Source organism: Nipponia nippon, unplaced genomic scaffold (assembly GCF_047370975.1).
Source record: "Nipponia nippon isolate SJK-2023a ecotype South Korea unplaced genomic scaffold, ASM4737097v1 scaffold_7, whole genome shotgun sequence".
NCBI lineage: Eukaryota > Metazoa > Chordata > Aves > Pelecaniformes > Threskiornithidae > Nipponia > Nipponia nippon.
Window position 1 is genome coordinate 11,876,177 of NW_028262391.1, and position 18,640 is coordinate 11,894,816.

An 18,640-nucleotide genomic window follows, 5' to 3' on the forward strand; every position below is an offset into this window, starting at 1 on the left:
CTAGTCTTGACCTGATCCTGGAAGCAGCGCAGCCGCATTCACAGAGCCTAGGCCAGGGGATTAGGTCCTGCCAGCACCAAGCTGGCTCCACATGAAGCCATTTGCACATGCCGGATAGCTTACTTGTAAACCAGGACAAAGCCACCCACAGGTAACTAAGGGCTGACTAACTTGGACAGAGTAGAACAGGCTCATGTTAACTCACTCATGACTAAAACATCACATTCAATTCCACAGTAATTGTAGCAAATGGACCAAACAGTTCATTAGTGTGAACTCACCTTGGGCTTGAGCTGGAGACAAGTGACTGGTTTTCCTGGCATTTATGGCCAGGACATCCTCTCTAAACTGCTCAGTCAACAAGTGTCCAGCTGCTGTATCTGTGTTGGCAGGACACCTGCCTCGTTTCTTATGTTTCTTCCTCCACATGTCCTCCTCGTCCTTTTCATCAGAACCAGAAGACTTCTGCAGAGCTGCACGGTGTCTCAGGCTGTTCGACACTCTCCCACCCAGGGCATCGCTCATATTTAACAAGTCAGCTGCAGCTCCACGCTGATGTACATAATAGTCTTCCTCCACCTCCAAGTCTCCTTCTGGGCTAACAATGGCATTTTTTTTATGAGAACATCTGTTCAGGGCAGTTTGAGGTTTATCGTTCTCAAATCCTCCAGGCATGGGCTGTTCCAGGTGAGATGTTCTGACTGGTGAATAGCTGTGCACATTCAACCCATTCCTGGCTGGATCATCCTTCACCAGGCCTCTCCTCAGGGGCGGGTCCAGATCCGAGCTGGGATCATTGGAGGTGCTCTCGTCTAGCTGCATCTTCTGCGCAATGTGACTCAAATAGGACCGGAATCGGCCGCTGTGGTGCTTTTGCACAAGCCTCGCGTAAGCGTTCTTCTGGGGAGCAGCGGGCTTGTTCAATCCCTCTTTGGCACCTTGGGCAGAAGTAGTACTTCTCACATACCCCAGATGATCCATAGTGCAGTAAAAGGCCCAAACTTCAAAGAGTTATAGATAGACATAGGGGAAAAAAGGGTTATTTTCTTGAAACAAAGCGTCAAATAACGATTACGTTAAAAGACACAAAAACGTACTAAATGAGAATGTATCAACCTGTACAGAAATTCTGGGTTGGTAAGTCACTTCGCTGGAAGGACGGAGTTTCACGATGTACTCAACATCTGCCCTGCACCAAATCCCCGTCAGCGACCTCGGAGTGACCACAGCCCGTACGCCACACAAAACGAGGACTTTTGTCCCGAGGCCGACACCCCAAATATAAGGGATTCCTTTAATCCGCTCTTCCTTGCCTTGGAAAAAGCCAGGTAAGTTAAGGCAGTAACCGACAGACTGTATCAGATGCATCAGTTCAGCGGTTATCAGAAGAAAAATCTTGTCATGTCCAACCTGGAGTCTTCAAAAATAACTGCATCCTTACTGAAGTGCTTCAATGTTGCAGTAAAAAGCATACATCGCCTGTCACCTCCCTCCCACAGTGACTGACACTTTTGGATTATATAGGACATTTGCTTCAAATACGAAGACGAACCATTTCAGCTTGTCTTTCTGGCCATAAACTCACTCCCAGTGCAACTGACATACAATAAGTTCCCTAGCACAACTAACTATCTTGTAAGAGCTCATAATTCTTAGTGATTGAGACACACTGGCTGCCATGCCATCCAGCGCCAGTTTCTGTAGATGGTATTATGCCTCCACCTTTGCTGCACAAGTGTGGAACTTCAGTAGATCTGGCATCTTTCAATCCTGTTTCAGCTGCTCTAGATTTTAAGTTTTTGGAGCAAAACAATCTAGTAAACTGTCCTCAACTACTATTAAGGTAAATTATAGGTATGAACAGGACATAGCAATGATTTTTGCTGTATCTATCATCAAAGAGGAAAATAAAAATACATTGATAACAGAGCCCAGTACAACTGCTGTCTTCTGCGGGTTTTCATAAAAATGCCTTTTTTCCTTCAAGACGTGCTTGAAGCTGAACAGCTGAACTTCACCCCAGCTGGTACGTTGAGAACTTCAGGGCTCACTCATCTCTTCTATGCCAGAACTGAGGGGCACTGGACTCTAAGCTAAAATAAAGACACTGTCCATTAAACCTCTCTCTCTCTTCACTTCTCTAAGCATGGGGGTGTTGGCAGGACAGAATACAGAGCTCAGCAGAACAGAAATTTATATTCCCTTCCCTATTCCCACCATGCTTGGAATTTTTCTTCGCCCTTACCCAGCCCTCTTCTCCCTTTTGCTGCAGTTGCACGGAGGGTAAGCACCCGGGCAGCCTCCTCCGTGCACACGCTGCCTGGGAACAGGGCACCATCCGGAAGGGACCACGGACCGCAGCGCCAACTCCCCCTCAGAGTGCCTGCTCTGGCCCTTTCGGAGAAACAACGCGTGTTGCAGCGAGGTTTACTTAAGTAATTGAGCACGGATGTGAACAGGCTTCACAATGCAAAGCAAAAATTAAAAATCCCTGAATAAATAGGAAAAATTCTTTGTGTGGTTTGTGATTCTTGCTCCTAAGATTTTCCATTGGTGCTGGCCAATAGCTAGACTTTTCTAATAGACTGACCTGCTACAGCGCTATTACAAAACCCTCGCACGGGTAGGTCTACAGCAAGCTTTCTTTTCACGTCACCTTTTCTCATTGCCAATTCAATAGAAGTAGATAACATTTATAAAAGTCAGCAAGGCTACTCTCCAAACACTGGTTCCAGGATACAGGAGTTTGTCATCTTTATTTACAAGTAAAGAGTAAACATTCGCACCTCGCCTCCACTATAATTTCTGCAACTTTAATCACGTTAGCAGTTAGCGAGTGGAGCACAGACAAAAACGGGCTTACAAGCCCCCACACGTTATGGTTTCATTATTAATTTTCCTTGGGCAACGAGGAATCGAGAGCTCCCTAAGAGCCGGGGAGCAGAGGGGAGGCAGAGGCGGTACGAGGTGCACTCACCCTGCCTCATTCCCGCAGCCAGGAATGCGATGGGGATGAGCGAAACACCGGGAAGGAATTGCCGAGGGAAGACGCCCGCTTAGCTGGGCCCAGGATGAAAACTGCCCCTGTTATTTTTACTCGGCTGTTTGTGGAGAGCGGCACCGGCCTTCATCACCCGCCCGCCCCCGCGCCGGCCAGGGGGCTGTGGGGCACGGCAGCCAGGGCGGGCCCGCCCGCCGCAGCGCCCGGAGCGCGACGGGGAGCGGGGCTGCAGGGCCTCCTCCGCGGCCCCCCGGGGCCAGGGGCGGCCCCTCACCCGCCGCCCCCCCCCCCCCGCCAGGCACCCACGCCACCGCTCTCTGCCGGAGCGCCCGCGAGTCCCTCGGCAACGCGGCCCGGGCTACCGCCGCCCCTCGACGGGGCCCGAAGCCGGAGCTGACCGCGCCGCGCCCGCCGGACGAGCCAGCGAACCGCCGGGCCCGGCCCTCCGCCACGGCGGCGGAGCTGACGGCGCCTGACAGCCGCTCCCTCCGCCCGCCCGGGCCCCCGCTGTCGGGCCCGCGGAGGGGGCACCGCGCCCGGCCCCGCCACTCACCGGCCGCGCCGCTCCCCCCGCCGCGCCGCTCCGCGCCGTTTAAATGTCCCAACGCCCCCCGCCCCGTCCACTTCCGGGTCAGAGGCGGCCTACGGGCCGCGGCAGGGCCCAGAAGGCCTCAGGCGCGAAGCGCTCGCTCCACTCCCTGACAGGGCGGCCGCAGCCCCTCGCACCCCCGGGGCCGGGGCAGGACCGCCGGGCGGCCTCTAGTGACACGGGGCGGGCCGCCATCCCGTGAATCCGTCCCTTTGCGCAGCGCCGGGCGCAGCCCGGGCCTGAGCACGGAGCTCGGGAAGGGCCCAGCGAGGGAGGCGGTGTGGGCAGGGTGCCCGGGAGGGGACAGGGTGCCCCAGCCCCGCTCTCTGGAGGGGAGGGTGCTCCCCGCAGGCAGGGCCCGGGGGTCTCCACAGCCTGCCCGGAGAAGGGGAGCCTCCAGACAGGGCTGGGGCTGGGCCTGTGCCCCCGCCTTGGTCAGTCCCAGCGGGTGAGGGTGGGAGGCTGAGCCGGGCGCCTGCGGGGGTCCCCGCAGGGCCGGGGTGCTGCGGGGAGGTGGGGGACGGGAGGTGCTGTCAGCACAGCGGGGAGCCAACGCAGACTGCGCCCAGCCTGCAGGGTTTGCAGGCACCGTGGTCCCCGGGGTGCGCAGACCGCCCCTTCCAGCCAGGGCCAGCCGAGGCCTCTGCGATGGTTTGGTCCAGCTCACTGCCAGCACTCCTGCTTCAGCCAAAGTTTCTAGCCAGATAGGTGAAAAAAAGCATAGTTTAGCTGTTTTAATATTGTAAAGAGCTGAAACGGGTATTGTCCCATTGGAAACCCTCAGAGCTTTGCGGGCACCTGTACCTCCAAAAGCAGCATGGGGAAGCCTCCTTCAGGACCTACGTGGCCTCGCCATCTCCGCAGGGGAGAGCAGGCCCCCAGGCTCCTGTTCCCTGAGCTCTTCACGCTCCCCTAGCACCGGAGGCAACCTGCCGATCCTCCAGCCCACCCACGCCACAGCACCCAAGTGATGACCAACTCATGGTGCTGAGTGGCAGCAGCCTGATCTCTGCCAGGATAAGTCAGAGCCTTCACGTCAGAGGGTGACGTTAAAGCATGAGACCGGAGTCAGGAACTGGGACTTTGACTCCCTGCTATTTCTGTGGCTGCAGACCTCTCACAGGGCTTTATAGCAGAGTCAGATCCAGGGTCTGGCTGGGAGTAGGTGGTTTGGTCACCCTGGTGTTACCTGCAAACTCAGGCTGGGTTTGCCAAAGAACTTCAGCCAGAAGAAAAACTGGAGAGCAATAAACAGGCCTCGTGGCACCCCCAGTCAACCCCATTTGAGCTGTCTGCCTGGAGCAGCCCCTCCAGGGGTAGAGGAAGGGTCCGAAAGGACCTGAGCTGGTGTCTCCAAGCGGGGCTGTGGTGGGGAAAGGCTCTGTTCAGTCTTCGTTTCGGCAGGAGCATGGGTCTGAGCAGGCTGTCCATGCTGCCCCTTCACTTAGGTTGGGGAAGATGCCTGCCCCATGGTGCTTGTTCCTCATCCTGCAGGTCAGTGTCTGCAGTGCCTGGCATCGGTCACCTCCAAAGACCACGAGGCCCTGTCTGCTCAGTGTGTAGCATCACCTGTGGCTGCCAGCCCCTCCTAGACACAAACCAGCCCCACGGCCATGCTCCCAGCCAGCGCTGCTGAGCCTCCACGAAGCCGTGGCGAGCCCTCTGAGATGGAGCTGCTGAAGGTGAAGTGCTCCATGGCAGCCATGGCAGGCACAGACCGCCCCAGCTCTGGCCCTCGGGCCAGCCGAAGGAGCTGCCCTGAGAAAGCACCGAGCTTTCGCTGTGGGACCAAGGGCAGCAAGCACAGACCTGCCTGTGCAAGGACAGTCACGTCTCCCCAAGCACCGGGATGCCACTGGCAAAGGCAGTGACTCGTTCACATGAACCATGCAGAGCCAGCAGGCTCTGCCTGCAATCCGCCAGCACTGCTGCCAGCTCATCAGCTGCCCCACCCTGGCAGCTCGGGCCACCTCAAGGAGGGGAGCGAGGACTCAGCTCTACGCTGGCATGGCTGGGAGGCAGCGAGCTGCCCCACACCGGCCATGCAGCTGCCGCACAGCCCGAATGGCAAGGAAGCAAGCAGCCCTCCTCCGTGTGAGCAGAGCCATTGGTCACACAGCAGCTGGTCCCCCGGCCCCAAAGACGGAGGTTGGGTGCCATATCCACTGGAGCTAGCCCCATGGGGAGCATGGCCGCATGGGATCACCCTTTCGGTGGAAGGGTGCGTGCTCTCCCGCTTCCTCCTGCTCCCCCAGCTGCTGCCAAAGCGAGTTGTTTGGCATCTGCTCTGCTAAGGCACGGCAGTGGCACGTCCCCAGCTGTGCAGGGCTGGCCCACGCTGTGGCAAGGAGCTCAGCCTCCTGGAAGAGCGGGAGATGGGGCAGGGGGGACCCAGGAACCCCCAGCCCCGCTGTCCCCCTGCCTGTGCCAGCCAGGTGGGAACAGCAGCTCTTCTCCATGCCGCTGAGTCACACCGTGTCTCTGCTCTTCTTCACCCCCATGGGGATGAAGCCGAGCCCGGAGCTTGGCCGGGCTCCCTCCTGCACCAGGTGGTGCCACCAGCTGCAGTGGCTTCAGCGTGCCTGTTCCTTCCACAGGAGACGATAGATGGGGGGAGGAAGCGGGGGGGATTCGGTGTTTGTTAGCACCGCTGCCGGCATTGGGGCCTGCGGTTTCACAGTGATATCATGCGTGGAGAGAGGGATACAGCTCCACGGCTGGACGCCTCCGTCATCCTCGCCTCCTGCCTCCAGCTGGGCCCCTGCTGCACAAGGGGCTGCGAGCCCCAGCAGGTTGGCAGAGCGTTTCTCAGCCCTCCTCTCCCGGTGGCAGCCAGGGATCTGGAAAACTGGTCTGGTCCATGGGGCAGAGCCTGCGTTTGTGCCCCCTTTTGCTCTGCCCCATCAGTGGCCCAGACAAACAAGATACAGCAAATATGTGGCGCCCTCCTGGTGCCTCATGGGCACAAAGCAGATCCCTGTGTGGCTGGGACCAGCTGTGTGCCTGTCCTTTGCACCCTTTGAAAGAGGCCACGTGCCTCATGCAGGATCTCACCAAACACAATCCCTCCCAGGGAAAGGCTGGACTGCTTCAGTCTCGACTTTGGCTCCATCTTCCATCAACACCGTCCTCAGGGCTGCCGAGCAGAAAAGAGCCGTCGCCTCGCGAGGAAGCATGGAGAGAGCATGCTGCTTCCATGTTCCCTCCATGGCCCCTGGGCTTTCTAAAAGGGAGCAGGTCCATGGGCAGATTTTTCCCCTGCGCTCTCGTTTCCTGGGGTCCTGTAGCAGCAAGCCCAGCCCCGTGTCCCAGCTTGCTTTCCCACAGCGCAGGATTATCTCACCATCTTCCCCCAGGCAGTAACTGGTAGCTGCTCCCCAACGCTGGAGGCTGGAACGTGTTGCGGCACCTCGGCCGAGGCGAGAGCACCGCGTGGCTCCTTGGCCAGGAGCACCCCGCTTACGAAGGCTTTGGCTCCTCTGCTTGTGGTTTCAGCGAGGAGTAAGGGCCCGCCCGGCGCTCGTTTACATCAGTGTTAATCAGGAGTGACTGGCCAAAGGGCTGGAGCCGCCCCGAGGTGACTCAACGAGGGAAACCCTGGATGGGAGCAGAGCGGTTCCTCTGACGCCTTCGTCTGCTTCCCGCAGCCCACCCGGCGTGAACCGACACTGCCGGTGGAAATGTTGCCCCTGCCAGCCCGAATGTCACCTCTCGCTGATACTGAATATTTCAGGTTGCATGCATGGGGGTGGGATGGAGATCAGCAGGGTCCTCGGCCTCTGCCTCCCTGCTGTTGTCCAGAGGCTCGACCCGCATGGCACGAGGATACGCTCGAGGGCAGAGTGGGGCCATGGGTTTGCTCTGGAGCCTCTGAACACCCTTGGAAGTGTCTTGATTGCAGCAGCAGCACCCAGAGTTAGGCCAGAGTCTCACTCACTTTGACATTGCTCAGGCATCAGGAGCCATCTGGGCACTTGACCTGAGGACACAAGCCATGCTCGGGGGGTAGAGGGGAGGGAGACAGATTTATTACCATAAATAAGGTAAAAAACATCTCTCTCCACAGTAGATACCCATCTGCTAACTGTGTCACAACACATGTGGTCTTGCCCCACCTGTCCATCAGCTTCTCCAGTTTTCTCCTGAGCCCTCCATACCTCTGGTTGGGAAACACGCCACCCGAGATCAGGACTGATGGGTTCCCATCTCCTTCAGACGCAGCAGCGCCTGGAGGAATGCCTGCAGCTCCCCCCAGGAGGAGGGAGAGCCGGTTTGGCTGTGTCTGTCCAGCAAAGGAAAGGGAGAACCAGACCCCAGCAAATAGAGACAGGCAGCCAAGAAAGAGGTGAAGGAGGCAACGGAGGAAGGAGGTCGGGTGCTGGGGTAGGACGTCGAAGCAGCAGCGCTAGTGCCTTGCTCCCGATTTAGCTGGGGTCTCCTGGATTTGTCTCCTGGATACCTTCAAGTCTCTTCCTCCCGAGTTATAGATGGCCAAACCTCTTTTAAAACTCGTCCCTTGGTTTTTCCACACTCGTCTGCCCTGCCAGTGGCAGGATTGAGCCTCCCAAAGGTGCTCAAAGTGGTTCTGGATTATAAAGCTCTGAGGTCCCAGAGTGTTGGGGCATGCGGTGGGACACAGCTCCACGAGTCCCATCAGGAAACCCAGGCAGGCAGCTGCCCTGCACCTACCGAGCTTATGGGCAGTGGGACCAGGGCACAGCCTGCACAGGGCTCATGGGGCAGGGGATGTGCAGTGAGTTCAAGATCCATCTGATGCCCCCAGGGAGGCAGAAAAGGCGCCTTCAAGGCAGGCAGGGACTAACAGACCATGTTGCTCCAGAGTCCTGGGGTTAGGGACTCACTCCACAACCCCCCGTCACTGCCACCCCGTCCCCCACCCCACACACGTGGGATGGGGTCTGAACAGCCCCCGCGGGGGCCGCTTCGAGGCTGCAGGCTGGGTGGGGACAGCACGCCGAGGGCGAGCGGGGAGCGATGCTCCAGCGGAGACCGCGGGACCGAGGGGCCGATGGGCACGTCCCAGCAGCTCGGCGAAGGCAAGTGGGGGCCACTGCCGGCCCCATTGCCGGCTGGCAGGCGGAGTGGTGAATGAGAGTGTAACTTATCAGTATTACCTCATGAGAAAGCCCTGTGCCTTTGTATCTCAAGCAAACACCGGCCATTATACCCCAGCGGGCCGGCATTGTTATTCTGTCTGGTTGCAAAAGGTTAGGGCTGTGGAGCCCCGCACGTCCACACTGGCTGCCCGTGGGGTGGCAGCAGGGCCACCGTGACGCGTCGCAGCCAGCAGTGCTCCCCGGCCGCAGGAGCGGCGGCCCCAGCTGTTCCCAGGCCCGGCCGAGGCTCAGCTGGGCCATTATCTGCTCTGCAAGGCTGCCCCGCCATCCGCGGCACCGAAATCTGCCCCTTCCCTTGCCAGCCCCTTGCCCTGGCCGGGGCCAGGGCTCAGCCTGGCATCCACACAAACCCTCCCGTGGGAGACAGCCAGAATACCCCCCAAAAAGAAAAAAAAAGGGGCAGAAAGCCCAAATTTGTCTTCAGCAGGATCATAGCCCTGGCAGGAGGTCAAGGGCTTGACCACCAGCATCCCCAAGACCAGCACGGATTCATCCCAGAGCTCCCCTGGGGTTTCCCACATCCAGGATGCTCTGGGGAAAGACCCCAGAAGCCCAAAGATTTTGCCCCAAAGGACTGATGCCAAAAGGGACTTCCCACCACCTGGCACGGGGTTCCCGGGAAGCCAGCTGAGGGGCTGGGGAGCATTCGGGGCTGGCAGGGGGGACCACAAGGGAGCTGCTGACAGCATCTTCGAGGGTGACGGGGTTTTGCCCAGCCAAGCCAGGTGGAAGAGGCTCCTGCCAAGCTGGGGCGTGCGCTGCCGCTGGAGCCGCAGGGCTAGTGAGGACCTGCTCACCTGGCCTGGATGTGCATGTAGCACATTAGGGCACAGACCTCCCCCGGGGGTGTGGCGGGGTGACGCAGTGCGGCGGTGGCATCCGGCTCCAGCACCGCCATGGGGTCCCCCCTGGGTACAGGCTGGGGCTCTGTCCTCGCTGGCCTGCCGGATCCCTACCCAGGATCTGCACAAGGCATGGCTTCCCATGGGGACAAATGTGGTGACAATAACTCATCCTTTGGGCTTTCCAGGCCATCACCACTTTGGGCAGTACCTCTTCTCAAAGGGATGCTCAGCACCAAAACCAACAAGCCTGGGCTGATGTTGGGACCTCCAGGCTGGGGGTGAAACCCTGCCAGACCCCCATTTCTGGGGGGAAGGCATCTGAGAAAGGGAGGACAAAGACAACCATGGCGTTTAGCCTGGAAAATCCCAACAACCTGCCCCTACGTTAGCTGCGGAGCCGAGGCTGCTGGCAGCTGGAGGCAATGCAATTCATATCCTCCAAGGACTGATACAGAGGGAGACTCATGGTGTGGACTCACCCATGCTTTAGAATTGCCTCATTTTCTTGATGTTCAACAAAAGTCTGAGATGTCGTGTTCCCGCTCTCGCAAGCCTGGTGAGGCAGCCCAGCCCCAGAGCACGGCCATCCCAGCACAGCCCTGGGGAAAAGAAACACCCAGAAAGTCAGGAGGAGACTGGAGCATCCTGGGGAGCCCAGGGAAAATGGCAAACCCCAAAAGACAAACCCCAAAGCACGCCCCTGGGGGGAAAACCACTGTGTCTGCCAGGATACCAGCACTTTGCTAGCAAAGACTTGGCACTCTGCACTTGGGGCTTTCCCTTGTCTCCTTGCCCTAGCCACCCTGGGAGGTTCGGGAAGGGACAGAGAAGCCCTCCATCTCCGTGGCCTTGCTGTGTCTGCAGCCCCATCCTCGCCTGCCCCATCAGGGTGGCCCTGCAGGGCCTCTCCCCATCACGGTCCTGGTTTGGGAAGAGGCAATGTTGGCCATGCGTGTGTCCTGGGCCAGAGCCCTCTTCCAGACCCAAAGGAGACAGGGAAAATGTAAAATCCTGTAGTGTTTCCTGTAATGCCTCATTCAGCAGCAACATCCAAAATAAACACCAGGGATGTTCAAACGGGCCGAAATCTCTATGAGCATTTCAGACACGGAGACCCGGAGGTGAAGCAGGCACCGGTGCTGCCACAGCGCCCCAGGAGCATCGCACCCTAGTGTGCAGAGCCACCCTGTCCCCATGACAGCCTGGTGGCTGCCCAGGTCCCAGGCCTATTGGTGGCCATGTCTGAGCCCCTGGCTGGTGCTCCTGCCCTCCAGGGCTATGGGGTTATTCCCCAGAAAAGCTTGCTTCAAAGCATCTTCAGGAGGCATATCGCCTGCTGCGTCCGGCCACAGCGGTGGGATCAGATGGTCCCCTGCCACCACATGCAGCGGGGCTGCTCATCCATCCCTGCAGCCAACATTGAAATCCCCCCCCAAACTGCTGCTCACTGTGCCTGCTATCACCAGACCCCTAGAGAGGTACTCTAAAACCTGTAAAAAAAGTGTAAACTGTAAAAAGCTCCGGTTGTGGCATGTCAAACCCTCAGTGGCCTTCTCTTGGTGAACACCAGCACACATCTTGTTCCTGGGAACTGGTAGTTGGTGGCTGTGCTGGAGGGGAATTAGCTCCTCCGTCCTTGTACCTGCTCCATCCTTGCACCTGCTCTGCTCCCCCGGCCCTACCCCAGGCAGGTACCGAGCAATGCGGGCAGGACAAGCAGAGAGCAGCAATGTTTTGGGGCTTTTTCCAAAGCCACCGATGGACTTTGGGATGGTGCTTAACCAACAGCTCCTTGGGTTGGCCACTGGTTGCAGAAAAACATCGGCCATTCTGGCATCTCCATCGCATGCACGCAGCCTTCTGATGTCTCTTTTTGCAAAGGGACAACTGGTCCTTGCACAGCATCAGCTGGAAATCCTCACACTACAGTTATCCATCGCTCCATTGGGAAATGCTCCCTCGCCCACGGCAGCAGAAGAGACGTAAATCTGGGCAGTGATTTCCCCAAATCAATACAGAAACGCGCTCCCTAATGAAGAGCGAGTGGAAGAAAAAGGGGATAGTTAGCTGGCTGTTTGCTGCTGTGGTGGCACAGCTTGCTTCAGGCTAGAGTCCACATTTCTGTCCTGTAAACCTTCTCGGGGTCATCCTCTGGAAGGTGCTTGGAGCCTGGCTCCTGACTTCAGCTGAGGGAGCCAGGGCCCCAGCGCTGCCCGGCAGGATCCAGCCTCACCCGCAGGCATCGCTCACCCCTTCCTTGTGATGGGGCCGAAACACCCCACGCTGCTGTCACACGTCCGCCCCCGTGACCTGTCTCCTCCCACCCTCCAAATCATGCTGGCACCGGTCACACTTTGATGAATCCCTCTCCATCGTCAGGCGCGAGGATCCGTGTGCCCTCTGGCACATGCACCCGCTCCGCTCCCTTCCCCACTCCCTAGACACCGACAGTCCCCCCGAGTCCCCCTTCTCAGGGGTCGCCCCTGCTTTGGTAAGACTCGGCAGCATCTCCCCATGTTTAGCCCTACAGCAGCAATGTTCTCTGCTTTCGGGCAGTTTCCAGCACATGCAGCTTCCCACCCCACCCGGGGAGCGGGGCTGTCTGGAGGGCAGGGGACGTCCCGGCTTTGGGTGATGCCCAGCAGGACACAAAAGGGTGAGAGGCTCCAGTCCAGGCTGGAGGGAGCCGGCACCGCTGCCACCATACGGACACCTCTGAACAGCCCTTAGCCTGCTGTCACACGGGAAGGGGTGCTGGGGACATTATGTGACATGAAGAAGCAGTCAAATATGGATTTTCCCACCTTTCTTAGGTCACCCTGAGCCGCCCCCTCCCCAGACACCCTGCAGCCCCTCTGCCCATAACCCCTGGTTCAACGCTGGTATCCCTCAGGGGCAGACCAGCCCTGGAGCCCCTCTCTCCCCCCAGCTCTCTTTGGGCCCCTGGGTGCCATGGGGAGGGGTGTCACTCCCTCCAGCCCACCCTGCGGGTCTCCATCCCTCCTTGTCCCACCGTGCAGGATCCCCAGCCCTCTCTGCCCCATGCTCTCAGCTTCCACACATGCCCCGAGTCTGCCAGTTCTCAGCCTGGGCGAGCATCCTGCAGGGCCGGGGGCTAACGCAGGCACATCCCTTTAAGGGTTAAAAGATTTCAGGCCCCCATCCCACGAAGCAAAAGGGTTTCATGCTCTTAACCCCTTCTTGCCCACCTCTCCTCCCCCGTCTGAGCTTTTGCCACCCCAGTGGATCCAATCTGGTTTGAGTTAAGGGAAAACCTTTGTGTGCGCCCGGCTCTGACTCCAGCGACTTTCAGCAGAAAAGGCAGAGTAATTTGAATAAGAAGACTAATTGGATTTATAAAGCACAACTCCCCCCCCCCCCCCCAAACCCAAGGCGCTGCACAGTGTGACAAAAAAAACACGCTAATGAAAACCACACTGGTGAAAGCCAAGGGCAGGGACGAGCCTCCTGCGGGCAGGCGCTGGCTGAGACCTGACCGCGTTGTGGCATCTGTGGCAACCCTCTAATACTCCAGGGCGAGGGGCTGGTGCAGAAGCTCCGATATGGCTCCTGACCCCACATCCCACAGCGTGTGGGAGGCTGGTGGCAAGCAAGGCAGCCCTTCCTCCCCACGCCGTGACATTTCCCCCCAGCTGTCCCCCCCACCGTCTCCTTCCCCATCCCGGCTCCCCCCTGGGAGAAGCAGCAGGACAGGGCTGCCCACAGCATCGGCCAGCACAACCAGGACGGTGACGGCAGGACCCCGTGTCGGCTGCCGTGCCGCTGGTGACCTCGGGCACCCCAACAGCCCCAGACTGTGGAGACCCAGGGTTCAGCTGCCTGCTGCTCCCCTGCGCGAGCCCTGCTGAAGGGGGTAGGGCTGCAGAGCCCCCCTCCCTGCGCCCCGGAGAGGCTGTGTGTCACATCTCAGCATGCTTTGGGGGGGGACGAGAGCTGAACCCCAAGAGAAGGGGCCTCTTTCTGCTCCTCGCCTGCACCCACAGCTCCCTGGCACCCGGGGTCGGCTCTAATCCCGACTCCATCGCCTCGCTCTGCCTGCAGGCAGACGAATGCCCAAGCACAACTTTACACTGCAAAAAGTCCAAGTTGTCTCCACCTGGCAGGCACAATGGAAAAACCACCGAGACCTTCTCCTTCCAGCTCCCGTTCACATGGAGTTGAAAAGCCAATCTCCTTTGAAGTGTTCTGTGCCCAGTAGCCCGGGCTGTGGAGGAGGAAACATCTCCCTGCTCCCCAGCGGGGAAACCACAGACCCCCAAAGAGCCACGGCCCCCTGGCAGGGGCAGCTCCCCAGGGATTTGGGGAGCAGCAAAGCCCAGAAAGACCAAGAAAAGGAGCAGGAGGAAGGGACCAGCCTGGAGCTGACCCTGGGGAGAGGGGGAAGAGCAGAGATCGTTTCCCTGGTCCCAGGGAAGGGATTTGGGATGCAAACCCAGCCTGCTGCAATCCAGCCCTGCATGCTTCTGCAAATGGGGGTGTCTTTCCTCTGGCCTGATCCCAGTAAGAGCATCCCCCCACAGCTGGGGTGCCGGGGATGGTGCCCAGCTCCATCAGCAAAAAGCAGCCGGAGCCCCAGAGCTGCCCGGTGCCAGGCACACCAGCAGCAGCAGCACAAATCCTGCCCTCCCGGCTGCTGAAGGGGAAGGGGGGAGCCCCCACCGTGTCCCCAGAGCCCCTGAGAGCCGCTGGGGTTAATCCCGGGATCACATCCTTCTCCCGCACCCTCCAGCTCCGGGAGCAGGTCGGAGGAGGCCAGGCTGCACAGCCCTGCGGTGGGTCAGCCCCTGGGGTCCTGTCCCCAGCAGGGACCCTGTGACACTGACTGTGCCCTGCAGAGGACACTCCCAGGGTGTGTGAAAAGCCCTGTCTCCAGGGCCAGGGACACCATCCAGCCCCCCCAGGAGAGCGGAGGGAGCAGGTCACCCCCTCCAAGCCGAGGGACCCACCTAGGTGCCCTCAAGCAGCACCACTGCCCCCGGCATCCCCCTGTGTCCCCAGGGTCTCTGCCAGGGAGAGCAGTGTCCCCCCTCCTGCCAAGCAGGGACCTGGGAGAGAAGTTGGGGGATGAACAGGTTCTGATTTAATCCTGGATGAGAAAGAAAAAAAAAAAAAAAGCGCTTTTTGCGCTCATTCCTGTCTTTTGGGCTTAACCCCCCGCCGGGACCCCCCCCCCCCGCCCCCCGTGACAGCCACCCCAGGCTGTCCTTCCGTGGGGGGGAGCGGAGGGGCCGTGGGGCAGGCGGGCAAGGGGAGGGCAGACAGCTTGCAGGGGGTCCGGGGGTGGTTGGGGCAGGGGGGCACGTGAAGCCAAATGCCCCCCGCTTTGCCTTTCTGCTCTCCAGCTCCCCGAGCCGGTTGCCTTGGGCTGATGTGTCATTTGTTCCTGCCAGGGGAGAGGGGACACCCCCCCCCCCCCTTTAAATTCCTGCTATTGTGGAGTGGGAGGCCGGGTTGGACCTGGTTGTTTAGATGACATCACCGAGCAGGTTGGGTTATAAAATGAATGAAGCAGAAAGCCCAAGTTCACTAGCTCGGCACTTCGCAAGCGGCAGGAGGGACCTCGCTGCTCGGCTCTGAACTTTGACTCCCATCAGTCCCGGCCTCTCCCCGGGGCTCCCCGGGGCTCCCCGCTGCCCCCCGGCCCCCCTCTCGCTCGGCCTCGCAGGATGCAGATCTCACCCTTGCTGGCTGGTGGACTTTTACTCGCTCTGCTCTCCGTCAGGCTGGAGGCGAAGCCGGCGTCTCAGCTCCCACAGAAGGTACGGCTGGAGCTGCCCCCCGGTTCTCCCTCCTCTCCCCGTCCTGCTGAGGGTCCTAAGGGCACAGGGGGGAGACGTGGGGTGACTTTGGGGTGGCAGAGTCAGTGCAAAGCGGGGTCCTCCTTCCCCGTGGCCTTTTTGAGTGCTAGGGGACCCCCTGCTTCTCCAGCCTGTCCCGGGGATGTCAGCCCCAAAGCAGGGGCTGGAGGGGGATGCCCTGTGCCCCGTGCCCTGCGGGATTGGGGCTGGGGAGGGCGGCAGGCTGCTCCCCGGCGTCACCCCGGGGCCCCCCTCTGCGCTGGGGACCAGACCCGCAGCTGGGGAGCAGACCCGCAGCGGGGTGGGCAGCAGGTGCACGGTGGGCAGCGTGCAAGGCCAGAGCCCTCCAGGCAGCCCTGCCCAAACGGGCCAGGCAGGGGCACCCGGGGCGTCCCCCGGGGAAGGAGCACCCCAAATGGAGGTGCCCCAGGGAGCTGGGTGTCCCGGGATGCTGAGGAGGAGGAGGGATGCACCGGAGGCAACTGACACTGGGTGGCACTGCCCTGGGGGGGTGCCAGGTGCAGAGATGGGGAGACGGACCGAGGGGTGCCCCAGGGCAGCGGTGGGACAGGACTGGGGGTGTCCCTGTGAGGAACTGGGGTGCAGGCTGCAGAGAAAGGGGTGATACGGGGTGGGGAGATGGATGGGGGTGAGCAACCCCAGGGCTTGGTGGGCAGCAGCCCCGAGCAGGGAGAGAGATGGAGGGGCCTGGGAGATGGGGGGGGGGGAGGGGGGGCAATAAGGAAGGGGTGTGACCCCCAGAAATGGAGGAGCGGGGGGACCCAGAAAGCATTAACCAGGTGGGGGTAATGGCAGGAAAGGGGACCCCCTGATCTCCGCACCACTGCTGGGGACACTCTGCAAGGCAGGGGTGCAGGGAGGGCTGCTCAGAGTAGCGTGACCCCCCCGGAGCTGGGCTGGGGGGCAGGAACACCCCCCATAGGAAGACCCTGGCAGGGGACGCAGTGACCGAAGGGGCCCGAAAGCTGGCAGGGGACGCAGTGACCACTGCGTCCCCTGCCAGCTTTCGGGCCCCTTCAGGTTATTGGAGGGGGGGGTGCAGCACCAGCAACCCTTTTTTTGGGGGGATGCAGTGACCGGGAAGAGGGGGGGCAGGAAGGCACCGCTCTGGTGCGGGGCAGGGCGATGCTCCCACCCCGGGGCAGGGAGCCCAGATTTGGGGGGGGGGGGGGGGGGGCGGTCCTGAGGCTGTCCTGAGGGGGGCTCTGACTCGTTCCCTCCCCACAGGCCTCCCGCGGCTCGGCAGCGGCGGCGGGTCCGCCCGAAGCGGCGGCGGAGCGGGAGAAGGAGCGGGACAAGGAACGCGGCGGCGGCGGCGGCGGCGGGACGGGCCCGCGGGAGGCGCGGGAGACGCGGGCCGAGACGCGGCCACGGGCGGGCTGGGCTCGGCTGCTGCAGGACCCGCCGGGCCGCCGGCACAAGGGCCTCCATAAGAAGGGCCTCGGCAAGGGCTGTTTCGGCCTCAAGCTGGACCGCATCGGCGCCATGAGCGGCCTCGGCTGCTGAGGGACCCCTGGCGGTGAGTGCGCGGCCGGGCCGGGCCGGGGGGGCTCCGGGGATGCCGGGCCGCTGCTCCGTACGCTGCCGGGTGGGAGATGCCCGCGGGTGGGATTGCAGGTAGTGAGCCCGCCGAGCCATCTGCCCACCCCGCTGTTGACGGTGGGTAAAGAGGAGGACCCCAAAGTCGGCTTTCATTGCACCCCGCCCTGCCAGCGACCCTCCTGCCGCCCGGCTGCCTTGCCTGCCTCCGCAGAGCATGGGAGACCCCAGCCGTAGTTCATCGCAGCAGCTCGGGCTGGAGTCCCCTCTCCGCATGAACTAGACCCGCCGGCTCCGGGGAGGATGCAGAAGGAGCTCCGGTGCTGCCATACGTTCCCCGTTGCTCCGAGCCCCCCATGCCTGACAGACAGGGGTGACCTACAGACACGTCTCAGGAGGGCAGGGGACCCCCACGTGCCTGGGGTGGGAGCATTAGCCAGGCGCCTGTCTCAGCCACGCTCCAATTAATTTAATTCAAGGCACCAGTTCCCCAGGTGTCACCTCGCTGGGGTGACGGCCAAGGGTAGCGCTTTCCTGACCCGGGCTTTGCATCCGAGCAAGTTACGGGCAGCTGGGAGAAGTCCTTCCCACAGCCCTCCACGGCCGCCATGCTTAGGGACCGGCAGGCAAGAGAAGCGTCACTTCCCCACAGTGACCAGTTTGGGAGAAGCATGGCAGCTCCCCCCCCCGCCAGCTCTCCTGAGGGTGCTGGGGGGGAGCGAGGCACCCCGCTGCCCTGTTCCACGCCATCAGGTCGCACACAGCTGAACTCACACCTGGGGAAGAGTCCAGGCCTCTCGCTCTTCTTCCCACAGCACGGCACTGCCCCGCTCACGGGGACGTGCCTTGGCCCTGCGGTAACGCAATCGGGCACGGAGGGGACTGCATCCAGCCCCCCTGCTGCTCTGCAGAGCAACGGGAAGAGCGGGGCGCAATGGTGCCCACAGGACGCCAGCGCTGGTCCATGGCCCTGCCCGGAGGGAAGGGTGCTGCTCCTCCGCTCCCTCGTGTAGCGGCTTCCCAAGGAATCGCCCAGCTCAGGGCTCCGAGAAGCACACAGGCGCTGCGCACCCAGCTCACACCCATCCTCTCTCATTAAATTCTTATCAGGGAAAAAAAAGATTTCCCCTAGACCCAGGACGAGGAGGAGCAGCACGCTTCCCTCAGCCTCTCCCCTAAATACCAAATAGCCAGAAAGTGAGCTTCTTCCTTGCTTTAGCACGAGCAAAGCTCAGAGAGGTTTTCTGTTGGCTTCAGCATCCCCCAGCCCCGTGCCAGGATTGTTCTCGCGGGGGTTTCAGCTTGGGACGGGTAGGGGGTGTTGTGCGGCAAGTACTAACAGGCACTTTGTTCTTCTTCCTCGCAGGGCTTTGAATCCATAGTCCATTTTCTCCTACCATGGCCAGGCAGGGCCATCCCCCAGGCAACGCCTAGAAGATCAGAGACCCCCCCCAGAACGGACAAAAGATGTGGCTGTGTTTTTCTTTTTGGTACGAGGAGTTATGGCACCAGCTGTTTTGGTTTTGTTATTTTTTTAAAAAGTGCTCTCTATCTTATATATATTATATATACAAACACTCACCAAGACAAGGGACAGTGCTTTTCCAAGAGACTGATGAAGCCAGCTGTATAACGTTGCTGTTTGTAAATTCATGTCATGCATAAATGTATTTATGTTGTAAAGCTAT

At 60.4% G+C, this 18,640-nt stretch overlaps 2 protein-coding genes across 5 annotated transcripts in view; one reads left to right on the forward strand and one right to left on the reverse strand.

The window, feature by feature from the left end:
- DIS3L2 (DIS3 like 3'-5' exoribonuclease 2) overlaps nucleotides 1-10,172 on the reverse strand; it is a 203,712-nt gene extending 193,540 nt beyond the window's left edge. Inside the window, exons 1-2 of one of the 4 annotated variants that reach the window (XM_087740589.1) lie at nucleotides 10,053-10,172; nucleotides 282-1,001 (exon numbers count right to left, since the gene is read on the reverse strand). In XM_087740589.1, the coding sequence (XP_087596715.1) occupies nucleotides 282-1,001; nucleotides 10,053-10,056 (724 nt within the window). In that variant the 5' untranslated portion in view covers nucleotides 10,057-10,172. Of the gene's footprint in view, nucleotides 1-281; nucleotides 1,002-1,116; nucleotides 1,286-2,977; nucleotides 3,186-3,554; nucleotides 3,705-10,052 lie in introns of those variants that run through there. The other 3 variants (XM_087740590.1, XM_087740588.1, XM_087740591.1) reach the window with 3 other exon arrangements.
- Nucleotides 10,173-15,139: 4,967 nt separating this feature from the next.
- NPPC (natriuretic peptide C) lies at nucleotides 15,140-18,591 on the forward strand. The gene is made up of 3 exons (XM_087740611.1): nucleotides 15,140-15,353; nucleotides 16,641-16,932; nucleotides 18,319-18,591. Exons 1-2 carry the CDS (start codon nucleotides 15,261-15,263, stop codon nucleotides 16,917-16,919), a joined length of 372 nt encoding a protein of 123 aa, XP_087596737.1. The 5' UTR covers nucleotides 15,140-15,260; the 3' UTR covers nucleotides 16,920-16,932; nucleotides 18,319-18,591.
- The last annotated feature ends 49 nt before the right edge of the window (nucleotides 18,592-18,640 follow it).

Excerpts from the sequence above, each read along its gene's own strand:
- NPPC (XM_087740611.1), top strand. The coding sequence starts at position 15,261 with ATGCAGATCTCACCCTTGCTGGCTGGTGGACTTTTACTCGCTCTGCTC. Across the intron at positions 15,354-16,640 it reads CGTCTCAGCTCCCACAGAAG|GCCTCCCGCGGCTCGGCAGC; the intron begins GTACGGCTGGAG and ends CCCTCCCCACAG.